This window comes from Cornus florida, unplaced genomic scaffold, assembly GCF_030987335.1.
Source record: "Cornus florida cultivar Cherokee Brave unplaced genomic scaffold, ASM3098733v1 CherokeeBrave_3.0.0_Hap2_Chr02, whole genome shotgun sequence".
Lineage (NCBI taxonomy): Eukaryota > Viridiplantae > Streptophyta > Magnoliopsida > Cornales > Cornaceae > Cornus > Cornus florida.
The window spans coordinates 1,407,868-1,434,444 of record NW_026775572.1 but is presented as its reverse complement, the minus strand read 5'-3'; the positions used below and the strand labels follow the sequence as shown (position 1 = coordinate 1,434,444).

General features: G+C 34.2%; 2 protein-coding genes across 2 annotated transcripts in view; one reads left to right on the top strand and one right to left on the bottom strand.

The window, feature by feature from the left end:
• Positions 1 to 4,083, top strand: part of LOC132291494 (putative calcium-transporting ATPase 11, plasma membrane-type) — a 32,387-nt gene extending 28,304 nt beyond the window's left edge. Inside the window, exons 5-7 of the mRNA XM_059790283.1 lie at positions 2,181 to 2,352; positions 2,451 to 2,749; positions 3,137 to 4,083. Of these exons, the coding sequence (XP_059646266.1) occupies positions 2,181 to 2,352; positions 2,451 to 2,749; positions 3,137 to 3,448 (783 nt within the window). The 3' untranslated portion in view covers positions 3,449 to 4,083. The remainder of the gene's footprint in view (positions 1 to 2,180; positions 2,353 to 2,450; positions 2,750 to 3,136) is intronic.
• Positions 4,084 to 4,371: 288 nt separating this feature from the next.
• LOC132291510 (UDP-URONIC ACID TRANSPORTER 1) lies at positions 4,372 to 9,691 on the bottom strand. Its single transcript, XM_059790284.1, has 4 exons — positions 8,983 to 9,691; positions 6,551 to 6,654; positions 5,585 to 5,813; positions 4,372 to 4,752 (listed from the first exon to the last, which is right to left on the bottom strand). Exons 1-4 carry the CDS (start codon positions 9,490 to 9,492, stop codon positions 4,606 to 4,608), a joined length of 990 nt encoding a protein of 329 aa, XP_059646267.1. The 5' UTR covers positions 9,493 to 9,691; the 3' UTR covers positions 4,372 to 4,605.
• Between the last annotated feature and the right edge of the window lie 16,886 nt (positions 9,692 to 26,577).

Sequence of the window (26,577 nt, the reverse complement as noted above, 5' to 3'; positions counted from 1 at the left end):
TTGGTCACTACCCATTAAACCGAAATATTATTATGCTGCAACTTTATGAAACTTCTTTGGATTCTGATATCCTCAATGAGGTTAAGCTTCCTTTTCAATTAGCTTGCACCTTCTCCTTTTCATTGTCCTTGATACCACATTTCTTTTCTTATTGTGTTGTCTTCATATCACTGGGTTTCAAATAAAAAAATTTGCATGATTTTAAAATAATATGATCTTTGGTCCTTTGATTATGTTCTTTAAAAATTAGCCTTAATTTTTTGAGAATTTTTAAACTTCTTCCAGTCATGTCAAATTGGACATATGCTTCTAGAATAAAAGTTATGAGTTAGAAATGCATAAATAAAATCAATCAATGAGACTGACTATAAAAAAAAATTATTCTTCTTTTTTTATTTCCTGTTGGAGTGCACTTTTTCGAACGTTGGAGTGGTGATTTAGAAACACAGGAGTTTGGTTCCAAAATCACCTAATTCAGTCCCTGAACCTGACCCATTTAACTCGCTGTCAACCCAAAACCAACGTACACAAACTTATTGTTAACGTGATTGATTAGGATTTATCTTTTATCTATTAGCATAATTAGCGTAGTTGATTAGAGCTGACTTTGTAAACTTAATACTTATCTTATATATTTAATGTGTGTATAATATATATACCTCCTTGTGAGAAGAATAAAAGAATTGTAAGATTTTTCTCCCTATTTTTCTCTAGTTTTGACACTTATCAAAAATTAAATAAGGAGAGTTGTTTTAGTCAATACATTATCTGAAAGTATAAATAATATTATAATAAGTAATGTAAAACCATACATCTTAAAGTTTGTAATGTGTATTCAGATATTGGATTCCAATTATTTTTAGATTCGGCAATAGCATGGGTTCAGGCAGATTTGGTCGAAGTTTGAAGTCATGATAACCCTTCACTTTAATCTAGAACCTGACCATTTTTTAATGATAGTCAACCTAAATCCAAACTGCCCGTCTGTTTATATTTTAACAATATTTGGAAATACAATGAAACTTTATAATGAAAATATAATAAATTTATTTTCAATAGATTGATTAATTTTAATTTAGATGAAATTTGTATATGGTGGGGTCGGAGGTCTAGCTAAATGCAAGCAGTTATTATGTGTAATTGCAACATAATAGTAGAAGTTGGATTCTGGTCACTTACGGAAAATAGAAGTAGTAGTATTTTGCGACTCATAGACAGGAGCCATATTTGTGTTGGCCATGTATTGGGCGCTACTATTTTCCAAATGCACCTGGCCTTTCATCTGCACATCCTAGTATAAATGATTCATGTCAAATATGTAATCTCATGTTTGTGCCTTTGCAACATAGAGATCTATATATAACACAAAATCCATCTATGTAGGACGCTTTGGATGTTTGTCGTTTCCAATTGCCAAATCTATGAGGATTAATTTTTTTTTTTCTAGATTTTTCCATATGTTTAATGTACTTCATATCGTTTTCAATTGTATTGGCAGATTGCATATATTTGTTTCCCTAAAATAATGTGTGTACATTTGTTCATCATGTTTAGCTCATTTATAGATGGAGAGATTTGATAATAATTTGTAATGCAAGAGTGGCATAGCTAAAATGACAAGAATTTGATAATTATCAGCAGAGTACGTCTTAAAAGTGCATTCCCTTGTCTATCGTTGTATGCAAATCAACATGGTCTTAAGTTCATAAATTAGGTACTATTAGATTTGCTGAGAAAGCTGTTATCTGTCTAAAATAATAGTTCTTGATGTAAGAATAACATATGTTATGCAGGCCACTAAAAGAAACAATTATACCAAGCATTTGGTAGTTATCAATGGAGTATTTCTTTACAGACCATCAACTTAATTATGTCATTCAGTGTAAAACAATGTAGTCGTGAAGTGTATGTCCTAAATGTCAGTTACTATGGATGGAGTATTTCTGTGAAGGCTATGACTTATCTACATCATTCAGTGTAAAACAATGTCATCATGAGTGTATGTCCTAAATGTGAGTTACTATGGATCCATTAAATTGTTCACTTGAAGTTTCTCAAAGTTATTGCACACTAGTCTTTCTAGACACTTGGTCCGAGTGTAGGTGCATTGTGTAAACTGTTTCATCCTCTCATCTAATGTTAATTTCAGCTTATCATTATTTCTCCAATAACTTCTACAGGTTGCAAAAGAAAGTGCTGATGTCATTGTATTGGATGACAATTTTTCAACAATTATAAATGTAGCCAGATGGGGGCGCGCAGTATACATAAACATTCAGAAGTTTGTGCAGTTCCAGTTAACTGTCAATGTCGTTGCTCTCATTCTCAACTTTGTTTCTGCATGCATCACTGGTGTGTTGGTATTGGGAGCTATTTTTTTCTTTCCTATAATAGCTTAATAATAATATTTGCAGGAAAAGATAGTAATTGCAGTTCCTCGTAACTTTCAGGATCCGCTCCCCTTACAGCAGTTCAGTTGCTTTGGGTCAACCTGATCATGGACACACTAGGTGCATTGGCACTGGCTACAGAACCACCCAAGGATGGACTGATGAATAGGCCTCCTATTGGGAGGGGTGTGAGTTTCATTACCAAAACCATGTGGAGAAATATCATAGGCCAGAGTATTTATCAACTGGCTGTCCTTGCAGTTCTTACTTTTGATGGGGAGCAAGTTTTGAGACTTGAAGGTTCAGATGCTTCGGACATTCTCAATACTTTCATTTTCAATTCCTTTGTGTTTTGTCAGGTATTTATCTTACTGTTTCTATAAGATATGTATTACAGTTTTTTTTGTACCTCCTGCTTTGTATTTGGTTCAGAAGTACTTGAAAATTCTCTCTTGTTTGAAATGATCATATTTGGTTTAGAAGTATTTGAAAATTTTCTCTCTTTGTTTGAAAAAGATCAGATTTGGTTGAGAAGTATTTGAAAAGATCATTCATTTTCTGCATTCTGTATTTTTGAAAGAAACATTCAGGATTTTGTTTCTACTCTATTAGTCTGGAAGTGCTGTTATGGAATCTAATTCCCGATACATAGTTTTTACTCAATGGAACAAAACAGTGATATTCTTTTTTATTACTAAGCATAAACATAAATTAATTTTACTACTTTTATTTGTTTCATTTTCCAGTTGTTTAATGAGATAAACAGCCGTGACATTGAGAAGATAAACATTTTCCGTGGCATGTTCGACAGCTGGATATTCATTGGCGTAATGGTTTCAACATTAGCGTTCCAAGTAATCATAATCGAGTTCTTGGGCACTTTTGCGAGCACTGTGCCACTGAGCTGGCAACTATGGTTACTCAGCATTTTAATCGGATCGGTGAGCTTGCCCCTTGCAGTCGTTTTGAAGTGCATTCCTGTTGAAAGAGAGACTGCTAAGCAGCCTAAGCACCATGACGGTTATGAGCCTCTACAAAGTGGTCCAGAGATGGCTTGAAAATGGAAGGAAAAGGCTTATATATATATATATATGCCCAGCTTTAATATCAAATTTAATATCTACAATTCAAGGCACATTTTGGTTCTTGGAGAGATAAGAGGCGGACGTCTCTAGTGCCCAAACATGTTGCAACAGAAAAGTGTATTCTTCTAACCCGGACCATGATGCGATTTAACTGATTAGATGGTAGGTTTTTGATAATTTTTGAAGTCAGGTTGGCATGAAATTTGATCAATCACTGCCCGTATTTTTCACCCACGTGAATAGATGAAAGATGTTATCAAGGGTCACACAGAAAGTCCTTCCATCTAAGTTTCATATGGGCGGGCATTACTTAGTGACCTAATTGGTAGAGAGGCCAACCCCGTGTTTGAGTCTTCCCCTTGAAAAAAATTAAAAAATAAAAATAAATAAAAAGTGTTGCATATGGGCTACTCTGTGGGACAAAATGTTTGTTTGCTTTTGCTGCATCGTTGAACGTTCCATGCTTTGTGAATTTTTTTGTCTCCTGTAATGGATTGAAATTTTGGTTGAAGGCTGTTTTCGTTTGTAGTATAACTATTTTTCTTGATGGCTCAATGTATCAATTAAATAAACCAACGCTTCTGATACACGAAAAACTTTTTGAACTATGTTATGAATGTTCTAGTGATTCTGTGATGGCTGCATAGAATGTCTATAAATGCATATTTGTGTTAATTGACAAGACAACGCTAACAAAGGCTGTTTGATATTTCAATTTTGTGAAACAAATTTTCTCCTAATCCCGGAGAAATGATTGCGCAAAAAAGGATTTTCTTCAGTTTTTCCATGGTCTCTCAAACAAGTGGAGCAAAAGAGAGTATTTTTACAAGAACATTGTTTCTTCAGTACCACCAATAAGATATAAAACTACATATATGGAACATTGGGCAAAGATATGGGAGAGAAACCAACAATATATATTAGAACTGAATAAATCAACCGAATCTAATGTGTCAAAACACAAGCTTGTGTGCATTAAAAAAATACAACAAAGCAGTGAAATGAATCTGTCTCTCTCCCCTTCCAAAATCTGTCCATCTCCAGATGGAATCTGATGCCCTCTTATAAGGGTAAAAAATATCGAGCCGGTTAAATGAGAAAAAGAAAAAAAAAAATGGCTGTGTGGAAGATCATTTGAATCTTCGCTTGGCTTCTCCATAGGCAACAACCCCCAAAACAGTCAGTGAATAGCCAGCAATACCAACAAAGGTTACAGGATTCCGAAACAGGAGTATCGAGATAACAACAGCTACAGCACCTTTTGCATTGCCCAACACCTGTTACCAATATAATTTCATAGGCAAAATGGTTCAGGAACAACAAACACATATATCATGCTAAAATGATGGGATGTGATCTAAGTTTTTGGGAACTGTTTAGTCGCTCTCTCCAGCTCGCTTGGACCTCCAAAATGATCTTAAAGGGCAGATATTCTGCGTTCATTGATCAAAACTCAAAAGGTTTGATAGGTTTTTAAATTTGCACATAGGGCCTGGGCATCACAAGTCCAAGATGGAGTCCCTGTACAGGCTCCTTAACCCAAAAGTTCTGAAGGTACATTACGAACACTAAGACAAGGTATGCACGTTTATAAACAGAACCCCATAGCTTTCCAAGGTTTAGACATAAACAGTAAGGGCATATCGAGACTTCCGTGGAAGTGAAATCATTGGCGTTAAATTTTGCATACATTTGAAAATTGATCCTCTTGAATGAAATCATTGCCCAAGGAGGAGCAATCATATCATTGTAGAGGAGTATTATTATTTTTCTTGCAAATCAGCTTCTTATAATTAAGAACCTATGAGGGGAAAAAAAGAAAAATAAACTTCTTTGCCATAAAATAACTCCATCCAAGCAATTGATGACTACCTCATAAACCATGAGAACGGAATGGGATACTCCTGTTCCATAAAAAATATGGAGACAGTAATCTTGCTAACCGTCGTTATAGTACAGATGGTATATTGTCAGAGAGCCTAAAATAGATTAAAGATTTCCTCCAAATCTACTTTCATGACTTGCTGCAAATGTTATGGTTATTAATAATTAACACACACATACACAGAGAGAGAGAGAGAGAGAGAGAGAGAGGGAGGGAGAACAGACCTGGAGTGTTAGTGCACTTGTATGCTTAGTCACCAAGAAGTTGGACAAATTGGCTGAATAAGCCATTGTTGAATTGATTGCAAGGAGTAGCCACATGAATCTATGTTCCATTCCAAGTGATATAGTCACATGCAAAACATTAGGCTCCATGATAAAGGTGGCAGGCAATAAAACTAGGATTGCAACTGGGGACATATACAGCATCAAATTCATGGAGTTCAATTTTTCCCTGAAATATTAACGTAATTTATTTAGGCTGTTGAAAGTGCTGTGCTGTAAGGAGCTCCATTTCAGTTGAGAGTAAACAGAGGATAAGAGCCAACAGAAACATTTCTACTTCAATAAAACCATCCCAACCTAACAAACCGAGAAGGCGAAAAAATTCTCTTTTCCTTTGTTTGCTTCATAACCAAATAAAGCATACAGGAATTAGCATATACATGAACATACAAAACAATAGAAGAAAAGGGCAAAACTGATTTTCTCACAGCTTAAGCAAACAATAGTATATCGGTGCACCATTAAAAGGGATCTAAGAGAAGATAGTTAAGAGGCAGTTTAAAGAATAAAACACTGTTTGGTTCAAAGAACTTAGACTAACAAGCACGAGGTTAAAGTTTTCGGGCGACTTTGCACAAATACTAATGTTTAGGAATGAGATCAGCCTATACCTCCCAGCACCTTGCAAAGGCAAGACAGCACCAGGTGACAGCCTCTTACATCTGTCTGTTTGGGGCAAGGATTGCATAGGATAATACCAAAATAGAAGAGCAAAATTTTGAAAGGCAGGACAATGATGATAACAAGTGGCATCATGAATAGTTTACTAAAGAAAATAAAATTTTTCAGGCTCTGATATATACACATAAATGAAAGAACATTATTGATTGCATGCATTGAAGAATATATAGAACATTAGCAATTACTCAGATAATAGGTTAGTAACTGAAAGCAGTAAGTGTTTACCCTTCAGAAGAAAGTAGAATTCCCTGGAGAACAGACTTGAAGGCCCTTGCAGCAGTTGCACTTATGCACATAATAAATCCAAACAGGTGGAAGCTTGGCTCACCCTGCCACCAACAAGAAAAACTCGTGAACTACATCGAAACCAGACACAAGTAACTCACCAGAAGAATGACATGAATGACAGTGGTGAAATCCAAAAGCAATTAGGAATCTAACGTCTATACCAATCCCTGGACAACCATATCTATAAGAAAGAAAATGATTCAACAGTCCTGTTCTATTAACTCAGTCCCAAAATGAGGTATAACTTGCATTCAATAGCCCCTTAACCACAGTGTGTAAGTGAGTTTTGCAAAGGACTGCCAACACTAATTCAAACACTAGTTGATAAGACAAATACACAGTAATTAGCAGTTGGTAATAACAAAAAACATGACTTTTTAGGAGCCAGATTAGCAAGTCTCCATATTTGCAACGATAAGCATGAAATGAGAGTTATGTTTTGAAATTGAATAATTAATAGTCTAAGGAAAATGTGTAGACAAAGAGAAGTTGCAATCAATCAACAAACCTTGTATTAAACAAGTCATCTTCTAGACATGGAAAAGTAGGGACCTATTTTCTTTCTACATCTAAAAGGCCATCAGATTGGGGTATAAACTATAACATTTTCATTGTGTTCTTCTACATCTTGGCTATATTATCCTAATATTTTAACAAATTAAACTGTTGAATATTCAAGTGGAGTTCATTACTTAACAAATCCTAACTCAAATTATTTTTTTTTCTTAATTGACTCACACGCACATGTCTCCACCGAGACTCGAACCCCTGACCTCCCTTTGAAAAGTAGGAGCCTGGTACCGCTAGGTTACTGGCCTGTTGGTAATCCTAACTCAAATTAACTGTTGAATATTCTAAAATTAACTGTTACTTAACAAATTAAATGTTGAATATTAAGTGTAATATCCTAAGATTTGTGTCATTGCGAAGCTTTACCCTCCCACCTTCCTTTTTCGCTCCGTATAATCCACTGGTTTCCTTTCTTTCAAAGGAATATTCCTTTTCGGCCGATTCTCCTTTGGTCAATTTAGCATTTATCATTTTTTGCAAGGTCTGAAGTTTCGATTTGAACATTAAATATTGTATTTGGTTAAAATATTGACGAGAACCTAACATTGTGCAAGTTTGTCTCTGAAACTTCATTAAAACCTTGTCGTATGATGGATGTCATAAGAAAGAGAAATTTTCAAATTAGATTTCAGAAAGTTCAAAAACCTTTGATTTCAATTGTAATAGATAACCAACAGGCCTGTGGCCTAGCGGTACAAGGCTCCTACTTCCCAAAGGGAGGTCAGGGGTCGAACCTCAGTGGAGACAGTGTGTGTGAGTCCCAACTAGGAAAAAAAAAAAAAAATTGTAATACATAACAAAGAGGTGCATCCTGAGACCACAACAATCCAAAGTCCAAACATGTAATATGCCCTACAAGCTTGCAACTTGCTAAGCCCATCTTGACTGCATTGGTCTAAATTTCAGTTATACCACTAAGTACTAATGTAATATGCTTAATTACTGAGTGACATATCACCGGATATTACACTCGCTAAATCCAGTTTTCCACTGAGTGTGTATAGTAGTAGTTAAGAACTGCAAAAGAACACTAACCTGACATTTTGCTTAATAATCTATATTTCTATCATAAAACTCCCATTTGCAGATATTCTTCCAGAAGCCAAATCACAAGAAAATTCAAATTTTGCCATGCTGGGCACAATGTACGTACATCAGGCAACAATAAAGCACTGCAATATATGCATCAGTATGCATTGTTTTGTTGTTGCCATATCTGAATATCTAATGGGTAGTTTGGTATGTATCCAGGTCAAAATCATTTCTACGGTCCAAAATCACTAATTTTATTGAGCAACATATAACAGATTTCTAGACATAAATTTCTTTGAAAATAGAAGAATAGAGTTTCATAATTGAAGAGGTCTTTTTTTCTTTTTTTGGTAAGTAATTAAAGAGTCCTCACCTCTACTTTGAATCAATTAAATTAAACAATATAAACCACACACACTAAAAAATAAAATTACAGCCTATAAAACGATGCATAAATCATCATATATTCATACATAAGTTATCTGGAATTAACACATACAACAAACATTCAGATCTGGATTGTTCTTTTTCAAATGACCACTCCATAAAATTACCTTAAAAATCGTTAAGACAACAAAAACTATACGGATCAACATTAAAACCAACTCATACAGAATTACCCACTAACAAATTATTATTCTTTAATACATAGAACCGATCAGATTCAATTACCACACCAGCAAAATTAAATTAAAAAAAAATAGTCAAAAAAAATCCTAAAAATTCCATGATCCAAAGGAAAAAAAATAATAAATAAATAAACATACCCCACTTGCAATGACAACCCCAACAACAACAGGTACAAGAGCAGCATACGTAACCCAGGCCTCCCTCTTGAAGGTCATTAGATAGGCAAACATGGCTGTGAAAAACGGCGTGGTGGCACCGACAGCCTGATTGAAAGACACTGGAAGATACCTAAGGGAAATATTGCCACCAACAACAGAGGCACAAAACACAATGCTCAAAGTTGCAATTTTGATGAACTGAGACCTAGATTTGATTCTCTGGAGAGGGACAACCTTCAAGAAGATAATGGAGACGTAGCTGAGGACAGCACAGGCTGTCATATGACACATGGTGAGGAAGATTGGGAAGCCAAAGCCATAATTGGAGAGCAAGAACTTGTTGAGGAGGAGAACACCAATGTTTGATGAGTACCATAGGATGATGAGTGATGATATGAAGAGGGCTTGCTTTCTTGATGGTGACATTAATTTGTTTTCTAGGGTTTTGTTGCTGCTTGGATGATTTGTGAGGGAAGAAGAAGCTCTCATTGGAGCTCTATTGGAAGATGATGGGCATTCTTAAATTTTCTGTAATTCCTTCTTTTGTTTGGTAATGAGCGTGTGTGTGTCACTGTGTGAGTTGTGGAAATTTTGTAGGGATTTGTTTAGGTGGAAGAAAGAGAGCAAATGTCTGTCTTTGTATGACAATTCTAAGAAAGAAAGTTGGGGTAGTTCACAGATCACTATAGATAAGTAGTCTCAGTCAATTACGGAGTATTTGTATATATATATAACATCTCTTGTATCTATATATATTACGAAATCAAATTCCAACTAGGATTCTCCTTTAACAACTACGTTTTGCTACATTAAAATAAATAAATAAATAACTACTGCTGCTGCTGCTGCTGCTGCTGCTGCTACTACGTTTTGCTTTGAAGAATTTTTATAAAAGTCAAAACAGTTATTAAAAAGGAACCTTATTAATGCGACACTCTAATAAAAGTTATATATATATATATATATATATATTTATAGAGACACAAGCATTCATATCAAATAAATTTTACAACCAATAAAATTGGACTAAAATTTTGTAAGAATCATGCCTTGGTCCCGGATTATGTAATAATTTTTCTGACAAGGCTTGTCTATTTATTAATGGATAAGGCATTCCTATTAAGTACAATCACAAATTTACAAATAATTTATAGGGTAACATACAGTCACACCCTTTGAAGTTTGGCAAAAGGACACTTAGAGGAAACTTATCTGTTTTTTGGACAAAGATACCTCTTGAAGTTTCAAAAATAGACAAATACACCCTTTTACATGAAAATTGACCAAATTACCCTTTGACCGTTTAAGAGACTTTTTTAACTTTACAATTTAATAAATTTGACCAATTTACCCTCATAAATAATTTATGCATAAAAAAAATTAAAAAAATAAAATAAAATAAAAACCTTTATATTGTTCACTCTTTTTTTTTTACTTTATAAATGTTCTAACTTCTAAAAAATGTAGATGTCTAAAATGATTTTTTGATCCAATACATATATTTTAAATAAATTATATTTTATTATTACTTCTTTTCTTTTTCTTTTTCTTTTTTTATTTTTAAATTAAGATGTTTAATCCTTTCGTCTAAAAACTTAAACCAATTTCTTTTCCTTAAAAATAAAAAAAATAGTATCAGTATAACTTTATGCATCTTAAATTATATATCAAATATTATGCATTTCCCAATATAAAGAAAATAGGTATCAGTATAACTTTATGCATGCCTTTGTTTTTTTTTTTTTTTCCCTTTGTTTTATTATTATTTTTCCCTTTGTTTTATTATTTTTTTCCCTTTTTTTTTATTCCTCTTTGTTTTATTATTATTTTTTCCCCTTTATTTTATTATTTTTTCCCTTTGTTTTATTGTTATTTTTTCCCTTTTATGTTAGAAAATGCATAATATTGGATATATAATTTAAGATGCATAAAGTTATATTAGTACCAAATTTTTTATTTTTAAGAAAAAGAGATTGGTTTAATTTTTTTAAATGAAAGAATTAAGTATCTTAATTTAAAAATAAAAAAGAAAAAGAAAAGAAGTAATAACAAAATATAATTTATTTGAAATATATGTATTGGATCAAATAATTATTTTAGACGTCTACATTTTTAAGAAGTTGAGACATTTATAAATAAAAAATAAAATAAAAAAAGTGAACAATATGAAGTTTTTTTTTTTATTACTTTTTTTATGCATAAATTGTTCATGAGGGTAGATTGGTCCAATTTATTAAATTGTAAAGTTAAAAAAGTCTCCTAAACGGTTAAAGAGTAATTTGGTTAATTTCTATGTAAAGGGGTGTCTTTGTCCATTTTTGAACCTTCTAGGGGTGTCTTTGTCCAAAAAACAAATAAGTTTTATTTGAGTATCATTTTGTCAAACCTCAAGGGTGTGGCTGTACCTTACCTTAATTTATAATTACAAAATTTAAAAAGTAATAAATAAAGAAATGAGAGAGGGTGACTGAATTTATTTTTAAAAAATTATTATATTTATTTACCACTTTCTTAATTTTATAATTACTAATTATTTGTGATTAGACAAGTCAGTTGTTAAGTAGGAGTGATTTATTTACCAGTTGTACTTTTAATTTTTGTTATTATTATTAATTTTTTTATTATTTATTAGCAATTGTAATCAAAGTCCTGTCTCTATACCTGTAAATTTCATATACTCTCTTTCACGTCTAGGAATCTTATTGGTGCTAAGCACCTATCTGGGGTGGTCCTTAGAGTAGGTGATCCTATGCTTTTTAATTTTTTTAGCATTTAATAAACAATTCCAAACAACAAGATCTATGACATTCCAGTTAAGCTGTGACACGTGGAAATATATTAATTTTGAACATCGTGCATTGATTGAATGACCACAGGTACTGTAAACTTATATAATATTTTGTACTAACGAGTCGTTCAGACTTTGTCCCATGAAAACTGGATCCTTAGACAGTGTCGGTTGAGATTAATTTCCACCATATTTTTCGGAACATCCATGGTACAATATTTAAAAAATTAAATCTTATGGATGCCTATAATTGCTCTTATTTTTTTTTTTACAAAAATTGAAACTATGAACAAAAAATTAATAATGATAATAATAATAATAATCACAAAATATAAAATATTTACCACACAAGTCTCTCTCCTGAGTTTCATTGTACTCTTTAATTCCGATATTCAAATTAGTCATTTTTAAGGGCACCATCAATTCAGAGAATTGAATTTGAAACTGAGATAAATTTAGTCTAAATTTAATGTCCTTTCTATGCTCTAAAATGCAACACACACACACACATAGCAAGGGGTGGAGGCAAGTGTTTATTTCAAAAAGGGCACAATGCACTTAATTGGAAAAAAAAAAAAAAAAAAAAAAAAAAAAAAAAAAAAAATGACAAATATAATTTTTTTTAAATCAAAAGACAAACGAGAAAAAAAAAAATAATTGTAAAATAATATGCTAAATAAGTATTGTAAAAATATATATATACTTACAAATATAAGAATCAAAATATTGATTAATAATATTTTAATTAAATACAATACAAATGTCATAAAAAGAAAGAAATAACAAAAAATGAAACAATACATAATTATACATAAGTACATGTACTTGAAGAAAGGGATATATGTAACTTCTTCTTCTTTTCCAAAAGGAAATTAGAGAAATTTGAAAATTTTAGGGGGAGCACTATTTAAAATTACCGTACAAATATATGTATATAACAAAAATACATACCTATTTATAGTAGATTGGAGCAAGGGCAGGATGCACGTGCCCTCTCTGGGCCTTAATTGGCTCCGCCCCTCTGCATAGTTATGTTATTATGGACAATACTTGCCTACTCACCGGTGAGTAGGGAGTCTCTACTGACTCAATAGGTGGCATAATAAAATTATGACAAGTGTTTCAAATTTTATAAAATATAAAATATAACAAAAATAGAACCAAAACGTACTTAATTCATTTTAATCGAGTTAATCGCATCTTTCTCTCCATATATATCTATACACACTTGTACATACATAGGTACAAAATTACCTTTTAAAGTAGAGAAAAATTAGGATTCAAGCTTCTTAAAATAATACATTCCAAAACAAGATCTTCCTAAAACAATATATTGTTTTTGTTCTTCCGAATCAAAAGATCAAAATTTGGATTTCACCATAACTGTACAAATATAAATACATATATATACATATATATGTATAAACAAACAAAAACATGTTATTAAAATGCCCATTCACCTCCACTTCCAAAGTAATCCTCATTCTCACTGCAACAATCCTAAGTTGGACAAGAAAAGGGCAAGAACTTTTTTTTTTTAAACACAAACCGGAAACATTTTATGATTCTAGCAATGATTCTTCATATCAATCACGTACTTTCCACTTTGAGAAGGTAGAAAGCAAAACTAACCCTTCAAAACACTATTGCTATATCTCAATTCAATTATTTTTTTATAACGCCCATACACATATTCTGATATTTATAAGAATAGTGGTCAAGAATGTATACATGTACTAGAAGAAAATTGTAAAAGATACTGTGAATCCAATTAAAAATGGGTCAAATCAGTTCTAATTTTATTTTTGTTATATTTATATTTTATAAATTTTAGGACACTTGTCATAATTTTATTATGCCACCTACCTAGTCAGTAAAAATTTCCTACTCACCGGTGAGTAGGCAAGTATTGTCATGTTGTTATGTTGTCTTAGACATTTAAAAAAGGTGCAGTATGTAACTGTGTATTTAGGGTGTACACAAACCAGTTTAACTAAAACTTAAATATTTTATGGGCTTATGTTCCATTTATGATCCCCTCGCTCATTCATGAAATCCAACAAGAAAAGAGTTTCCAACCCAACTCATTTACAAGGCCCTCATTACATTAGCAAATGTACCCACAAGTTCATTACTCAATTATATTCAACGAGGCCCAAACGTCTAGGCCTGGCCCATATTATCTTAAAATCCAACTCCAAAGTTCTAATACTTAAACTCAAGTCTTAATTTACATATCATGCCTATAAAAAAATATATCAAAATGGTTTTATTTTAAATATTTTTTACAAACAACGATATGATTTGAACTGCTAACGGAAAATATATTCATATGAACAAACTGATTCAACTCAAATAATGGACAAAAGCATAAAGAATCATATATCATTGGACAGAAGAAATAGGAAAAGTCCTTAACCAAGTGATAAAATTGAAAAACTAATTTCTTAACGATAAAAATTACCTTCTCATTAAGTATATAATGTTCTTTGATTTTAGAAAATTATAGTACTACTACGAAGAAAAAAAAAATTGTTTTCCCATCAATCCCACCCCTTAAATTTCTTGAATTAGATTAACCAAATAAAAGATAATAATAACTTTTTATACATAAGATAAGTTATTATTATTTTCACTAAAGAGATGAGCAAAGTCATTTATTTTAATTCTTAAAACCCAATTTAGCAAACACAATAGTTTTCTAAGCTTCAAAGAAAAGTCAATAGACTCAATACGGAACTAACTTTTTATTCATGAAAGTGTGTAACAGTACCAAGCATTTGAAAAGGGTTACGAACCATACTCTTTACAAAAATGACTTCAAAAATTATTTTTTGAATCTCATCAAAGCAAAAAGAGATTTGACAAGGATCCAACCATCATTAGTAGATTTACATAAGTCAAAACTCCTCCGTTTTTTAGTGCTCAAAAATCTAAAATGCATACTCTCTTGTAAAGTACTTTCTAAAGCTAATCATATGTTGTGAGAGAGAGATTATGAAAATAAATTTTCAATTAAACTCTAAATATTATGACTTTGTCATTGAGTGGTGATAGAGAATCCGAATTTGAACAATTCACATGTATAACGTGAAATGGGATACACAAGAGACTTGTGTATGTCTATCAAATTTTCTTCTTGATTATAAGATAGATCCGATGTTAGATTAGATAGAACCACATAATCTTGAACCATTAACAATTACTCGCACAATAAATTATTTATTGTAATAGCAATAATCATATTCATATTTGATATACATAAAATAGCATGAAATAAATACATGCAGGGTTAGGGTTAGGGTTAGGACCATTCTACCATGTTTAGTGGGTTGACTAGGACAGTTTGGGACCATGCTATAATACCCCAACGCCTCTGGCATCATGTTTCCGAGTTTCCGTTCATTGCATTGAGGCATCACTTCTGGTGTATTGCTCTGTCAATTGACTAAATTTGTGTCTATTGTAGTTTTCTTACACAATGTCGCTATATAACTATGCCTCTATAGGGTACATAATGGTCAGTCAATAACAACTACACACTTGTAGATATAGACTGTTGTCACACTGAACTCCAAAATCATATACCAGTTCCATTTCTTGAAGGCCCTGAAAGTAAGTATAGGCCATTGTTTACAATTTTTTTTTTTAATTAAATTATAATAATCACTATTTTTTGAAAAAAAAAAAAAAAAAAAAAAAAAAAAAAAAAAAAAAAAAAATCATCGAATAAGTATATGTGCATTTAGAACCAGATTAAAAACAACAGATAAATTTTAACAAAGGATATCAATTTTTGTAAATCAATTAAACAATATTACTTTATTGGTTCTTTGTTAATCGAGAGTGTGGCCAGAGTGGACCAAATATATATATATATACATATATAGATAGATAGACTGATAAAATATTATGACATTATTTGTATAAAGTTGTATTGAACTATGTTATTTTATTTGGTAATCACACCTTTTACCGGTGACTAAGCATGAACCTCCAATTAATTGAATAAAGTGGATGTTTTTACAAAGCAGAGTAAAAAAATCAAGTAATGTTGTTGATGGGGACAATGAGAAAGCTGAGTGATAACTAGTTATGTTATCATAGTGTCGGTTGAAGACGAACTTATTTTCCAAATAAGGTGACAAAGAATTACAAAACAAAAAAACTTTCTTTTACTATCAATATAGTGCATATTAATGTGATAAAAAAACTCCCTATACTATCAATTTGGTACGAATAGGTCCTTAGTGGTGTAAAATGACGATAATACCCTTACTTCAGTTAAATAAATTAATAATTATAAATACAGGCCATGTAAAATGACCCTTTTGTCCAAATTTGTATAAAATGGGGTTTGTTTGGCAGAAGGATAATATAAATCTCAAATTGTATAAAATTGGGATAACCTAAACCTAAATATAATTAAATCTAAAATTAAACATGCCCTTTCATATTTTAAAATATAAATAAATTTGTCATATATATGTGTGTGTGTGTGTGCACACACCATATATCATTGGGGCAAATCTATGAGATTTAGGGCAAATCATTTCAGCCTTCGCCTCCATGGCTGTTCTCGTTCTCAACTCTGAACTCCCCCCCCCCCCTATCTCTCTCTGCAACTGCAAACTACAAGAATCAAAAGTTCAAAACCCATATATTTTAGTTTATCTATCTGCTGCAAGAATCAAAAATTCAAAACCCATATCGGCATATCATTTCAGATTGTTCAAAAAATCAAAACCCATATCTTTTAGTTTCCATCGCCCGTTGTTCCAGTTCGGGTTCGCTGTTCGCCGTTGCAAGCTTCAGTCGCTGTTCCAGTTCGGGTTCACCGTTTTTTTTTTTTTTTTTGGGTCTAAATCAATGGGAATGTGGTTGAGGCGGAGTTATTTAAGGGTTAGTTTGGTGCAATGAAAAAGGGAGGAAAGGGAAGGGAAGGTAATGGAGGGGGATTAAAAATTTGTGTTTGGCAAAAATTGTTGGAAGGAAAGGGAAGGGTTTTGAGGGTTAACACAAGGCCTGAACAGTGTTTTGCTTATCCTCCCAAAAATGGGAGGAAAAGAAAGGAAAGTGAAGGGGAGGGTTGATATATTATTTGTGATGCCTAATTTGCCCTCAAGATTACATATACATACAAGTTAACAGTTGCAGAGAGAGTGAGAGGAGGCCAGTGGCTGAAGGTTGTGAACGGCAAACCCGAACTGGAACAACGGTGATGGAAACTGAAAGATATGGATTTTGATTTCTGATCAATCTGAAATGATATATAGATACGGGTTTTGAACTTTTGATTCTTGCAGACAGATAGATAAACTGAAATATATGGGTTTTGAACTTCTGATTCTTGTAATGCAGAGAAGAGGGGGAGAGAGAGAGAGAGAGAGAGAGGGCAAGTCCAGAGTTGAGAACAAGAATAGAGATAGAGGCGGAGAGATTGGGGAGGCTGAAATGATTTGCCCTAAATTTTGTTTTTTTCTTTTCTTGTGGCCCATCATTCATGTGCGCACAGAGGCCATTTATTACCCTTTTTTTTTTCTTTTTTTTAGGAGGTTGCTAAAATTTTGCTATTGCATTATTTTTAGTACTAAATACATAAATGTAAAAAGGGTATGTACATGTTTGTGTGTGTTAAATGTATAGGTGATAAAATATATATATATATATATATATATATATATATATTTCTTTTAAAATAGAAAGGGTATAATAATAAATTTTTTAAAATAATTCTCTTTTGTTTCTTTTCTTTTCTTTTCTTTTCCCAAACATGATTATTATACTTCCCTTCATTAATCAACCAAACGATATATATATATATATATATATATATATTTCTTTTAAAATAGAAAGGGTATAATAATAAATTTTTTAAAATAATTCTCTTTTGTTTCTTTTCTTTTCTTTTCTTTTCCCAAACATGATTATTATACTTCCCTTCATTAATCAACCAAACGATGGAGGGTTAAAATTATCCTTTATTTCCCTCATAACTAATGTTATCCTTTCCCCTTTAAACACATCGTACCAAACATAGCCTAAACGTAAGATTTTACCAGCGGGGTTGAGTCCAGATACACACACTTACAGATAGTTGACATTAGGTGAGAGTGAAAAATGGGTTTGCAAGCAATAAGGGTTTGATATAGTAGTTTAGAGACAGAAAAATAAGGGGAGGGGGGGAAAAGGTAGAATGGTGTGCTTATTCAGGGGATGGGTTGGAATATTAACATATAATCATCATATATCATATGAGAAAGAGACAGATGGGATTCAACAAAAAAGAAAAAGAAAAAGAAGGCAGATGGGTGGTGTCACGGTTGGGCATAGATGAGTAGAGAGAGAATTGTTTTTGGGTCTGCAAATATGGGTTTGCAAGTAGGAAGAAGGGGAAGAATATGAATTTGGGTTTTGCAAATATGGGGTTTTCTACCACTGTTTCGACACCATCATCGATGCTTCTGCAATTTTGGGGAATCTCTTCCATTGTTTTGTCACCTTCTTCCACTGTTTTGTCGCCGTCGGCAGCGGCGACGAAGCAAATTGATGATCGGTTCTGTCGGATAACGTCGATCCTCACCACATGGAGGGGAAGATGAGGAAGTGAGGAGAAGGTTGACGACTTAGAGGGAAAGTTCTTCGCCATCGGTGACTTAACGTAGAAAGAGAAAGAAAGCAGGGCGAGAGAGAGAAGAATAGGCAACACAGAAACAACAAATACAATAATAATAAAAAAATATAAAATAAAAAAAAAAAAGTAAACGAAAAGAGACTGGCTCGAAAAACAAAATTAAAAAAATAACAAAATATTGGCTGCTGAACACAGTAAGGGGGGGAGGGGGTTATGCACAAATGCTGAGGGGCAAAATGGAAAACAAGTGGATAAAATGGGATTTTTAGTTTTATTTTTTGTAAAAAGTTGTCAGATGGATTAGTTATGCATTTTTTTTGAATTTTGTGAACTTGCATATACATTTTTAAAAAGTAAGGATCAGTTTTGTATAAAGTCTATATATCAAGGAGAATTTTTTGCACTTAACCTATAAATAGATAGACTGATAAAATATTATGACATTATTTGTATAAAATTGTATTGAACTGTGTTATTTTATTTGGTAATCACACCTTTTACCGGTGACTAAGCATGAACCTCCAATTAATTGAATAAAATGGATGTTTTTACAAAGCAGAGTGAAAATATCAAGTAATGTTGTTGATGGGGACAATGAGAAAGCTGAGTGATAACTGGTTATGGAATCCTAGTGTCAGTTGAAGACGAACTTATTTTCCAAATAAGGTGACAAAGAATTAGATAACAAATTTTTTTCCCCATTTGCGTAATGAAGATTTGAAAAATTTTGTTAACAAGACGAGCTGAAGAAGAAAAAAAAAAATTGTGAACATGTTTTTCATATATATATATATTATATGTTAATTAGCTCCAATAAAGTCATTAAGGGTAATTTAACCAATAACAATAATAAAATACTAAAAGTCAGTTTGGTTGGAAAGAAATGAAATAGAGGAATATGTTTTTTCTTTGTTCGGTATAAAATTTTAGAAGGAAAAGAAGGAAATAATTTTTTTATTTTTATTTTATAGAATCCATTCAAACTTCGATGAGTTAGTTTTGTTATAATCCAGAAAATGAGAGAAAGAGAAAGGAAATATTAATATTTTCAATAAAACTTTATTAATATAAAATTTGCTTTTATTTTTATAAAAGATAAATTGAATGAAAAGGATATGTTAGTAAATTTATTAAAATAGTCAATAAAAAAGAATAAATGTTTAGGCATTCAGTAACTTAGTTGGTAGAGTGTCCAACTTTTCGAGCGGGTAACATTTATTTGAGTCCCTCTCTCCTTAGGGGTGGCCACGAATCGGATCAGATTAGGCATCAGCTCCCAACGGATTGGACAAATTTTAATCCGTCACCAATACGTGGGATAACAGATCAAATTCGTGGAATGACGGATCGAACCTGCGGATTAGAGTTTTTTTCTAAATTGTCCAATATTATTTATTTTTTACCATAGCCCACTCGATAAAATTTTAATTTATCAACATTAATTCATATATTTAAATAATCATTACCTAATACATTATTAAATTCCATTACATGATAATTAACTAATACATTATTTGAATATATATATATATATATATATATATATATATATATATAAATTTTGCGTATCAGATCAGATTTTGATAGCCCAAATCGTAATCCGATTAGTGAATTACAAATTTAAATTTTTTAAATTCACCACCAATTCGTGGTTATAACAATTTAATCCAATTCATATCAAATTCACGAATTTACTAATTATTTACCGACCTTATCTCTCCACAACTAACTCATTGATAATGTGGGATGACATTATACACACACACACACACACACACTAGTGTTCAATTGCTTACTGGAGCAAGAAATTATATGCTCACTTTTAATTATAGGCTTATGATCTAATTATACGGCAATTAATTAATTGACTTTTATTTTCTTCATTTTAAGAAACTTATATTTTTTTCCCATACCATTAAATATCGTTAAAGAAAAATGACAGAATTAGACAAATTATTAAAGGAAACAAAAATAAAAAAATTTGGCTACTTTTTTGCCTGGGTTTCTCTTTCCAGTAAAAAAATACTTTCACATCACTACCGATTGTTTATTCAATTCAACAAATTTGCAAGCAGCAACAGAAACCAAATAAAATTAATCAAAAGAGATAAATAAAATGGACATTAAATAAAGATTGTTTGAGAAGTATTGATTATAATCAAAACTCAAATTTAAAGATTGATCCATGTTTTATACTCAGCTTAATAAAATATTTTGAATTTGTTCAGCAACTAATTTAGAATTAGGAGACTACTATTGGCTTCATAAATTTTATTTAGAATTAGGAGACTACTATTGGCTTCATAAATTTTTTAGAAAAATCCTGCAAAACAACTTTTAATATATTATTATATATCCATCTAAATGTTTTCAGTGTTTTTTAATTTTTAATTTTTTTGGTAAATTAAATGTTCAAAGTATTGATCGGTAAAAACATACCAAAATATGTATAATATCATTGCAAATCCTAAGTTTTTTCATAATTTATCAATAGAATTGATAAAATGATGACTTTTAATTTTAAATTAATTTTACTTCGTACCAATGGCTGCTTGCGAATTTGGCAATTGAACACTACTAATATATATATATATTGGAGGTTGTTTTATTTGAACTTTTGAGAAAAAGAAAAGACAAAAAGAAGAAAAGAAAAAGAAACTATGTTGAGAAGCGACAAAATACAGCAGTTAATGTAGCTCTATTCCAGGTTGGCATGCATTCCCGAGAAAAAGGACCACCTAAAAAATAAAAAAATTATGGTTAATTTTATTGACACCCTCTTAAATTTGGCCAAATGTCATATTAAAACAACTTTTGAAAATAATTATCACTCAATCTACAAACGTTTGTTTCGTCTTTTATTCACACCCCAATCGTCATGTGTAAAGCTCTGATGTTATATAAAATAACTTAAATACCCTTAACTTTGTCAAAATAGTTCTCAAACCTTAAAAAATAAGAAAAAGACTAAAATAACCCTACATACTTTACAAATTTACAATTATATATTTATATATGAATATAAATATACAGTAATGTGTATATGTATATAGATCAAAGCTTATATATATATATAGATAGATACTATTCTCCATAGTGTTTTGATTACAAAATAACTTTCAGTGAGACTTCTTTGATTGAGAGAAGAGAGGTCAGGTCTGTGAAGTAAGCTTGGCTTCATAAGCCAAGGGCTAGAATCAAATTTTATTTCCACCAAGTGCACAATTACAGCGGGGTTGTCTGTGCCCTAAATAACTTGAGCAATTAATTCCCAAATTTAATCTCCACCAAGTGCATAATTACCTTGCAGATGATGAGTGCAACAATAGCAAAGTTGAAGTCTTTGAGAAAGAGAGACCCATTGTAAATGCAATAAAATCTCTCCCTCTATTTTGACAGAGTTTCAGTACATTTCACAATCCTCTCCCTTTTCACTCTCTTCACTACCCTTTTATAGACAATTACAAGTGCTATTGGACTATTTGTTTTGGGCCTTCTTTCCAATGGGCTTGGTCCTCTTCGGTGGATTTTTCGGGTTCGGCCCATTCTGTGGTGCTCTCTTATGGGCTATACTTCAATTGTTTGCCTCGATCCCATGTCCGCAAGCTATAGCCAGCCTAGATCGCTTATCGTATCCTCAACTGCCCCCATAATTACTCCCTAATAATTATGGGGTAATTATTAGAGGCTGCTAATCATGACTTGACGGCTCGAGAATATCGCATGGGAGAATGGACGGTTAGATTTGGGGGTCGGTGTTTCGAGATTCAAAAAACTGCTCGTTTTCTTGACTCCTCGGCCTTCGGGCCCACCTCATCTTTATAAGCCCCATGGATGTTCCATTGATTCTCTTTACCGTTTCCATCTTACTTTATTGTCGCTCAAATCTTCTCTGGCGATTTCTTGCAAAAGCTCATTTTTCCGGCAACCTTGCAGTATTCTTTGACGTTCTCACTCTCTGAGGTTAGTTTTGTTTGCCTTTTTCTTTCGGAAGACCTTTTTTTCTCCCTTGAACTCTTCACTCATTCTTACCATGACTATAGATCTAGATGTTCTTCGCATGAGACTTCACATTCCTAACGATATACAAATTAGAAATTGCCCTAAAGAAGTGGATATTAGAACCGGTGCTGGCCTTCTTCCTGGCGAGGTTCTATTTTTCCACCTTCATCTTAACCTCCTTAGGTTCCCTCTGCATCCCTTCTTTTGCTATGTTTTTAATAAACTGAAACTTTCCCCTTTGCAAGTGAACCTAAATTTCCTTAGGATTTTATCTGTCACGTTGCTTCTGAACCGTGACAGAGGTCTAGATCTGGATCTCGTAGATCTTCTCCTCTGTTACAAGGTTAGCAAAATCAGAATTGATGAACCGTTTTACCACTTCTATCCTATTAAGAAGAGGTCCATTTGCAAAGATAAAATCAAATCCGAGAAGGGTTGGAGGAAAAATATAATTGGGATTAGGGGAGCCTGGTTTTCTCCAGCCGCAGAGGATTTCCCTATCCCGAGCGCTTTTGGAGAGTGCTCTGTCTCTTCATATAAAAAATACAAACCCATAAGAGTGACTGTCCTTGCTAGATTTACGGTCATCGTTTTTGTGCTTTCTTATGCCTTTCTTAGGCATTCCTTGTGATGATTTGAGTTACGGTGTTTGCAGGGATAGGGATAATTACTTGAAGCAGTACGTTCTGACCAACATTTCCTCCTGCTCCGATCTCCTTACTTCGGACAACCTTCTTGCTCTCTCAACCCTCGGCAAGGCAATGAGTCAGCTCCAAATCCCTTCCTTTGGCAGGAGGAAGGCTGCCCCCAAGGCCGTTGTTGCCCTTACAGCAACTTCTTCTCCAGTTTCAGTATCTTCTTCTGCCACTATTTCTGATACCACTCCTTCCACCCATCCGAACGTGACAGCTATCGACCCGATCTCCAACACTATGACTGCTAATCCGACTGTGACCCCCTCTGTCACCCCCTCTGTCAGCAACCATCCCAGCTCTGCTACTGCCACCGCACAAGAAAAGACAAGAGGAAAAAGGCATCAGCCTGAGAGTGCTCCTAGCCCTGATGACGTCCCTCTGTCATAGAGGGTTAGGTCTTCTGGGCCGGGTGTGTCCGTGCAACCTCTGACTAGGCCTCCTACCCCTTCTGGGCATGCCTCTGCCTCTAGAACAGCTCTATGGAACCCTCGCTTCATTCGAGCAGACGGATCGTCCGTAAAGCCAAACGAGACCATGTTCAAGGATGGTCAGACCGCTATGGCCTACTACAGCAGCATGTGGACTCCTAAGGATATTGAGGTAGCCAAGGGTCTGTCTCAGAAGGAAGTGTTCAGCCGGTTCCCCCTATCTGCCATGGAGGTAACTTCTGCCTCTAGTCAATGAATCTTTGCACAGTCTTTACATTTGATTCCTTCTAACCATCTGCTCGGCTTAATCAGTTGTCATGTATATCTCTACAGACCCTGTACGGGATGATGGCCATGCAGAAGCAAGTTGAGCTGGTGAATGCCAAGGTTCGCATGCTTTCTGACAACCTTGGTGCAGCTAACAAAGAGAACGATGCTTTAGCTACTCAGAAGACCGAGCTGATGGTTCAGCTCGGCAAAGTTGAAAAGGAGAGGGACTCTCTGAAGAATGAGACGAACTCTCTTCAGGATTAGAGGAACGCTCTGCAGCTTGAGAAGAGCGTCTAGCATACCGAGTGGGAATCCCATAACGCTGAAAAGGAAGAACTTCTACGCCTTCTGAGTGATGAGCAATCCGCTCGGATGGCCTTTGAGAAAAGGGCTCTAGATGAGCGCAATGCTTTACTCGACACCATCAGTAAGGTAAATGGTGGCATGTTAGCTCTGCACGCTCGATTTTCCAGGGTTGGGGCTCTCAGATATGCTTAGGGGTTCCGTGAGGGTTATGCCGATCGTGTTCTAGATGAGGGTCAGTCCGGTTCTACCCCTGATGAGGTTGACAGAAAGCTGGAGATTGACCCTCCGGGTGTTTATGTCGACCCAAACTCCACCTCTGCTGGGGGCATATTTGATGAATGCCAGGAGATCGCCTATTCAGGATCACTCCTACTCATTCTACTGCTCAGCCTTTGGACGTTCTTCCTCTGTCCACCATGACTCCATCCGTCATTGCTGCTGAAGATAACCCTCGGCAGAATGATTCTTCCAATGCTATTGAGGATAGAACTCAGCAGAATGATTCTGTCATTCAGCTTGATTCTCCTCCCCGTGAGGATGGTAACGCCAACAATGATGAAGAGGCCGTTCAGCACCATCAAGAAGCTGACGGGGCAAATGCTTCTAGTTAGAACTTTTCTGATGTACTGACCTCCTTTCGTTTGTATTTTTGCCATCTGTATACCGCATTTTTTTGTAACTCTGAAGCTTCATTATTAATGAGATGGCTGACTTTTGATTGAACTCTTGCTATAAATCCCTTGACTTAATGATTAAATGCTATCTGATCTGGTTCTTCTCTGTATGTCAGTGGCTGGTTTTTGGCTAGAGTGCCACTTTACCACACAACAAATTTTTTGTGCAAGTTTTTGGCGTTTGGCTTGTAGTGCCAGCTGCCACTTACCTTACTGAGTGGTTAGCGTTCGGCTATAATGCCACTTTCACTCTTTTATTTTTCTGGCAAGTTTTTGGCGTTCGGCTTGTACTGCCAGCTGCCACTTACCTTGCTGAGTGGTTGGCACTCGGCTAGAATGCCACTTACCACTTTCACTCTTTTATTTTTTTTGGCAAGTTTTTAGCGTTCGGCTTGTAGTGCCAGCTGCCACTTATCTTGCTGAGTGGTTGGCGCTAGTCTAGAATGCCACTTTTACTCTTTTATTTTTCTAGCAAGTTTTTGGCGTTCGGCTTGTAGTGCTAGCTGCCACTTACCTTGCTGAGTGGTTGGCGCTCGGCTAGAATGCCACTTGCCATTTTCACTCTTTTATTTTTTTTGGCAAGTTTTTGGCGTTCGGCTTGTAGTGCCAACTGCCACTTATCTTGCTGAGTGGTTGGCGCTCGGCTAGAATGCCACTTGCCATTTTCACTCTTTTACTCTCTTTTTTGGCAAGTTTTTGGCGTTCGGCTTGTAGTGCCAGCTGCCACTTACTTTTCAAATTTTCAAACATTCAATTTTTTCATAGGAAGATAGCTCTTTATATATTTTAAAATTTCGTACATTCATGCGTACACAATTTGAAAATGAACAATGATAAAATTGGAACTCGATTTTCTATTGATAATACCTTTTCAGAGATGTAGCATTCCATGGCTTGTTGACTAGTCTTCCGGCCAGGGTTTCTAAAGTGTAAGCTCCCTTTCCTAAGACTTCTGCAACTCTATATGGGCCTTCCCAAGGTGCCACCATTTTTTTAACCATTCCTACCTTCTTCTTCAGAACCAGATCACCTGGTGTAAAATCTTTGTGCTTTACCTTTTTGTTATGGCTATTCATAAGTGTTTGCTGGTAGGATGCGAGCCTTACTGCCGCTGCATCTCTCTTTTCCTCCAGCATATCGAGGTTAAACCTCAACATACTGTCGTTACGCTCTCGGCTCTTTGCCAAGCTCCGAACAGTTGGAACCAAGTGTTCGACCGGTATAACTGCCTCGGTGCCATACGCCATGGCGAATGGGCTTTCTCAGGTCGGTCGCCTTGGGGTCGTTCTATAAGCCCATAAGACGTTCGGCAGTTCATCTAACCATTTTCCTTTCTTCTCTTCAAGCTTCTTCTTGATGCAGGCAAAGATTGTTCTATTCGTGATTTCTGCTTGTCTATTGGCCTGGGGGTGACTTACTGCCGCCAGTTTTTTATTAATTCCATATTCCTCCAACAACTCTCTTACTTACTTGCTGTCAAAGTTGGTCCCATTATCCATGACGATTGACCTTGGAACACCAAAACGACAAATAATATTACTCCAAATGAACCGTCTCACATGAGTCTGAGTCACGCTCGGGTATAGCTCTGCTTCCACCCACTTAGTAAAGTAATCTGTAGCCAGCAGCACATACTTGTTCTGAGCTCTTGCAGTTGGCAGAGGACCAACCACATCCATCCCCCATGGTGTGGCCATTACGTGCAAGTCCTCAGGTGGTTGATGGATCAGTGGTCCGAACCTTTGGCACTTATCGCACCTTCTGGAGAATTCCTCTG

Bases quoted from the DNA above. Each gene is read 5' to 3' on its own strand.
- LOC132291510 (XM_059790284.1), bottom strand. From the start codon at position 9,492: ATGAGAGCTTCTTCTTCCCTCACAAATCATCCAAGCAGCAACAAAACC. The intron at 5,814-6,550 runs GTAAACACTTAC...TTAATATTTCAG, and splicing joins ATTCTACTTTCTTCTGAAGG to GGAAAAATTGAACTCCATGA. The intron at 4,753-5,584 runs GTCTGTTCTCCC...TATTGGTAACAG, and splicing joins CAAGTGCACTAACACTCCAG to GTGTTGGGCAATGCAAAAGG.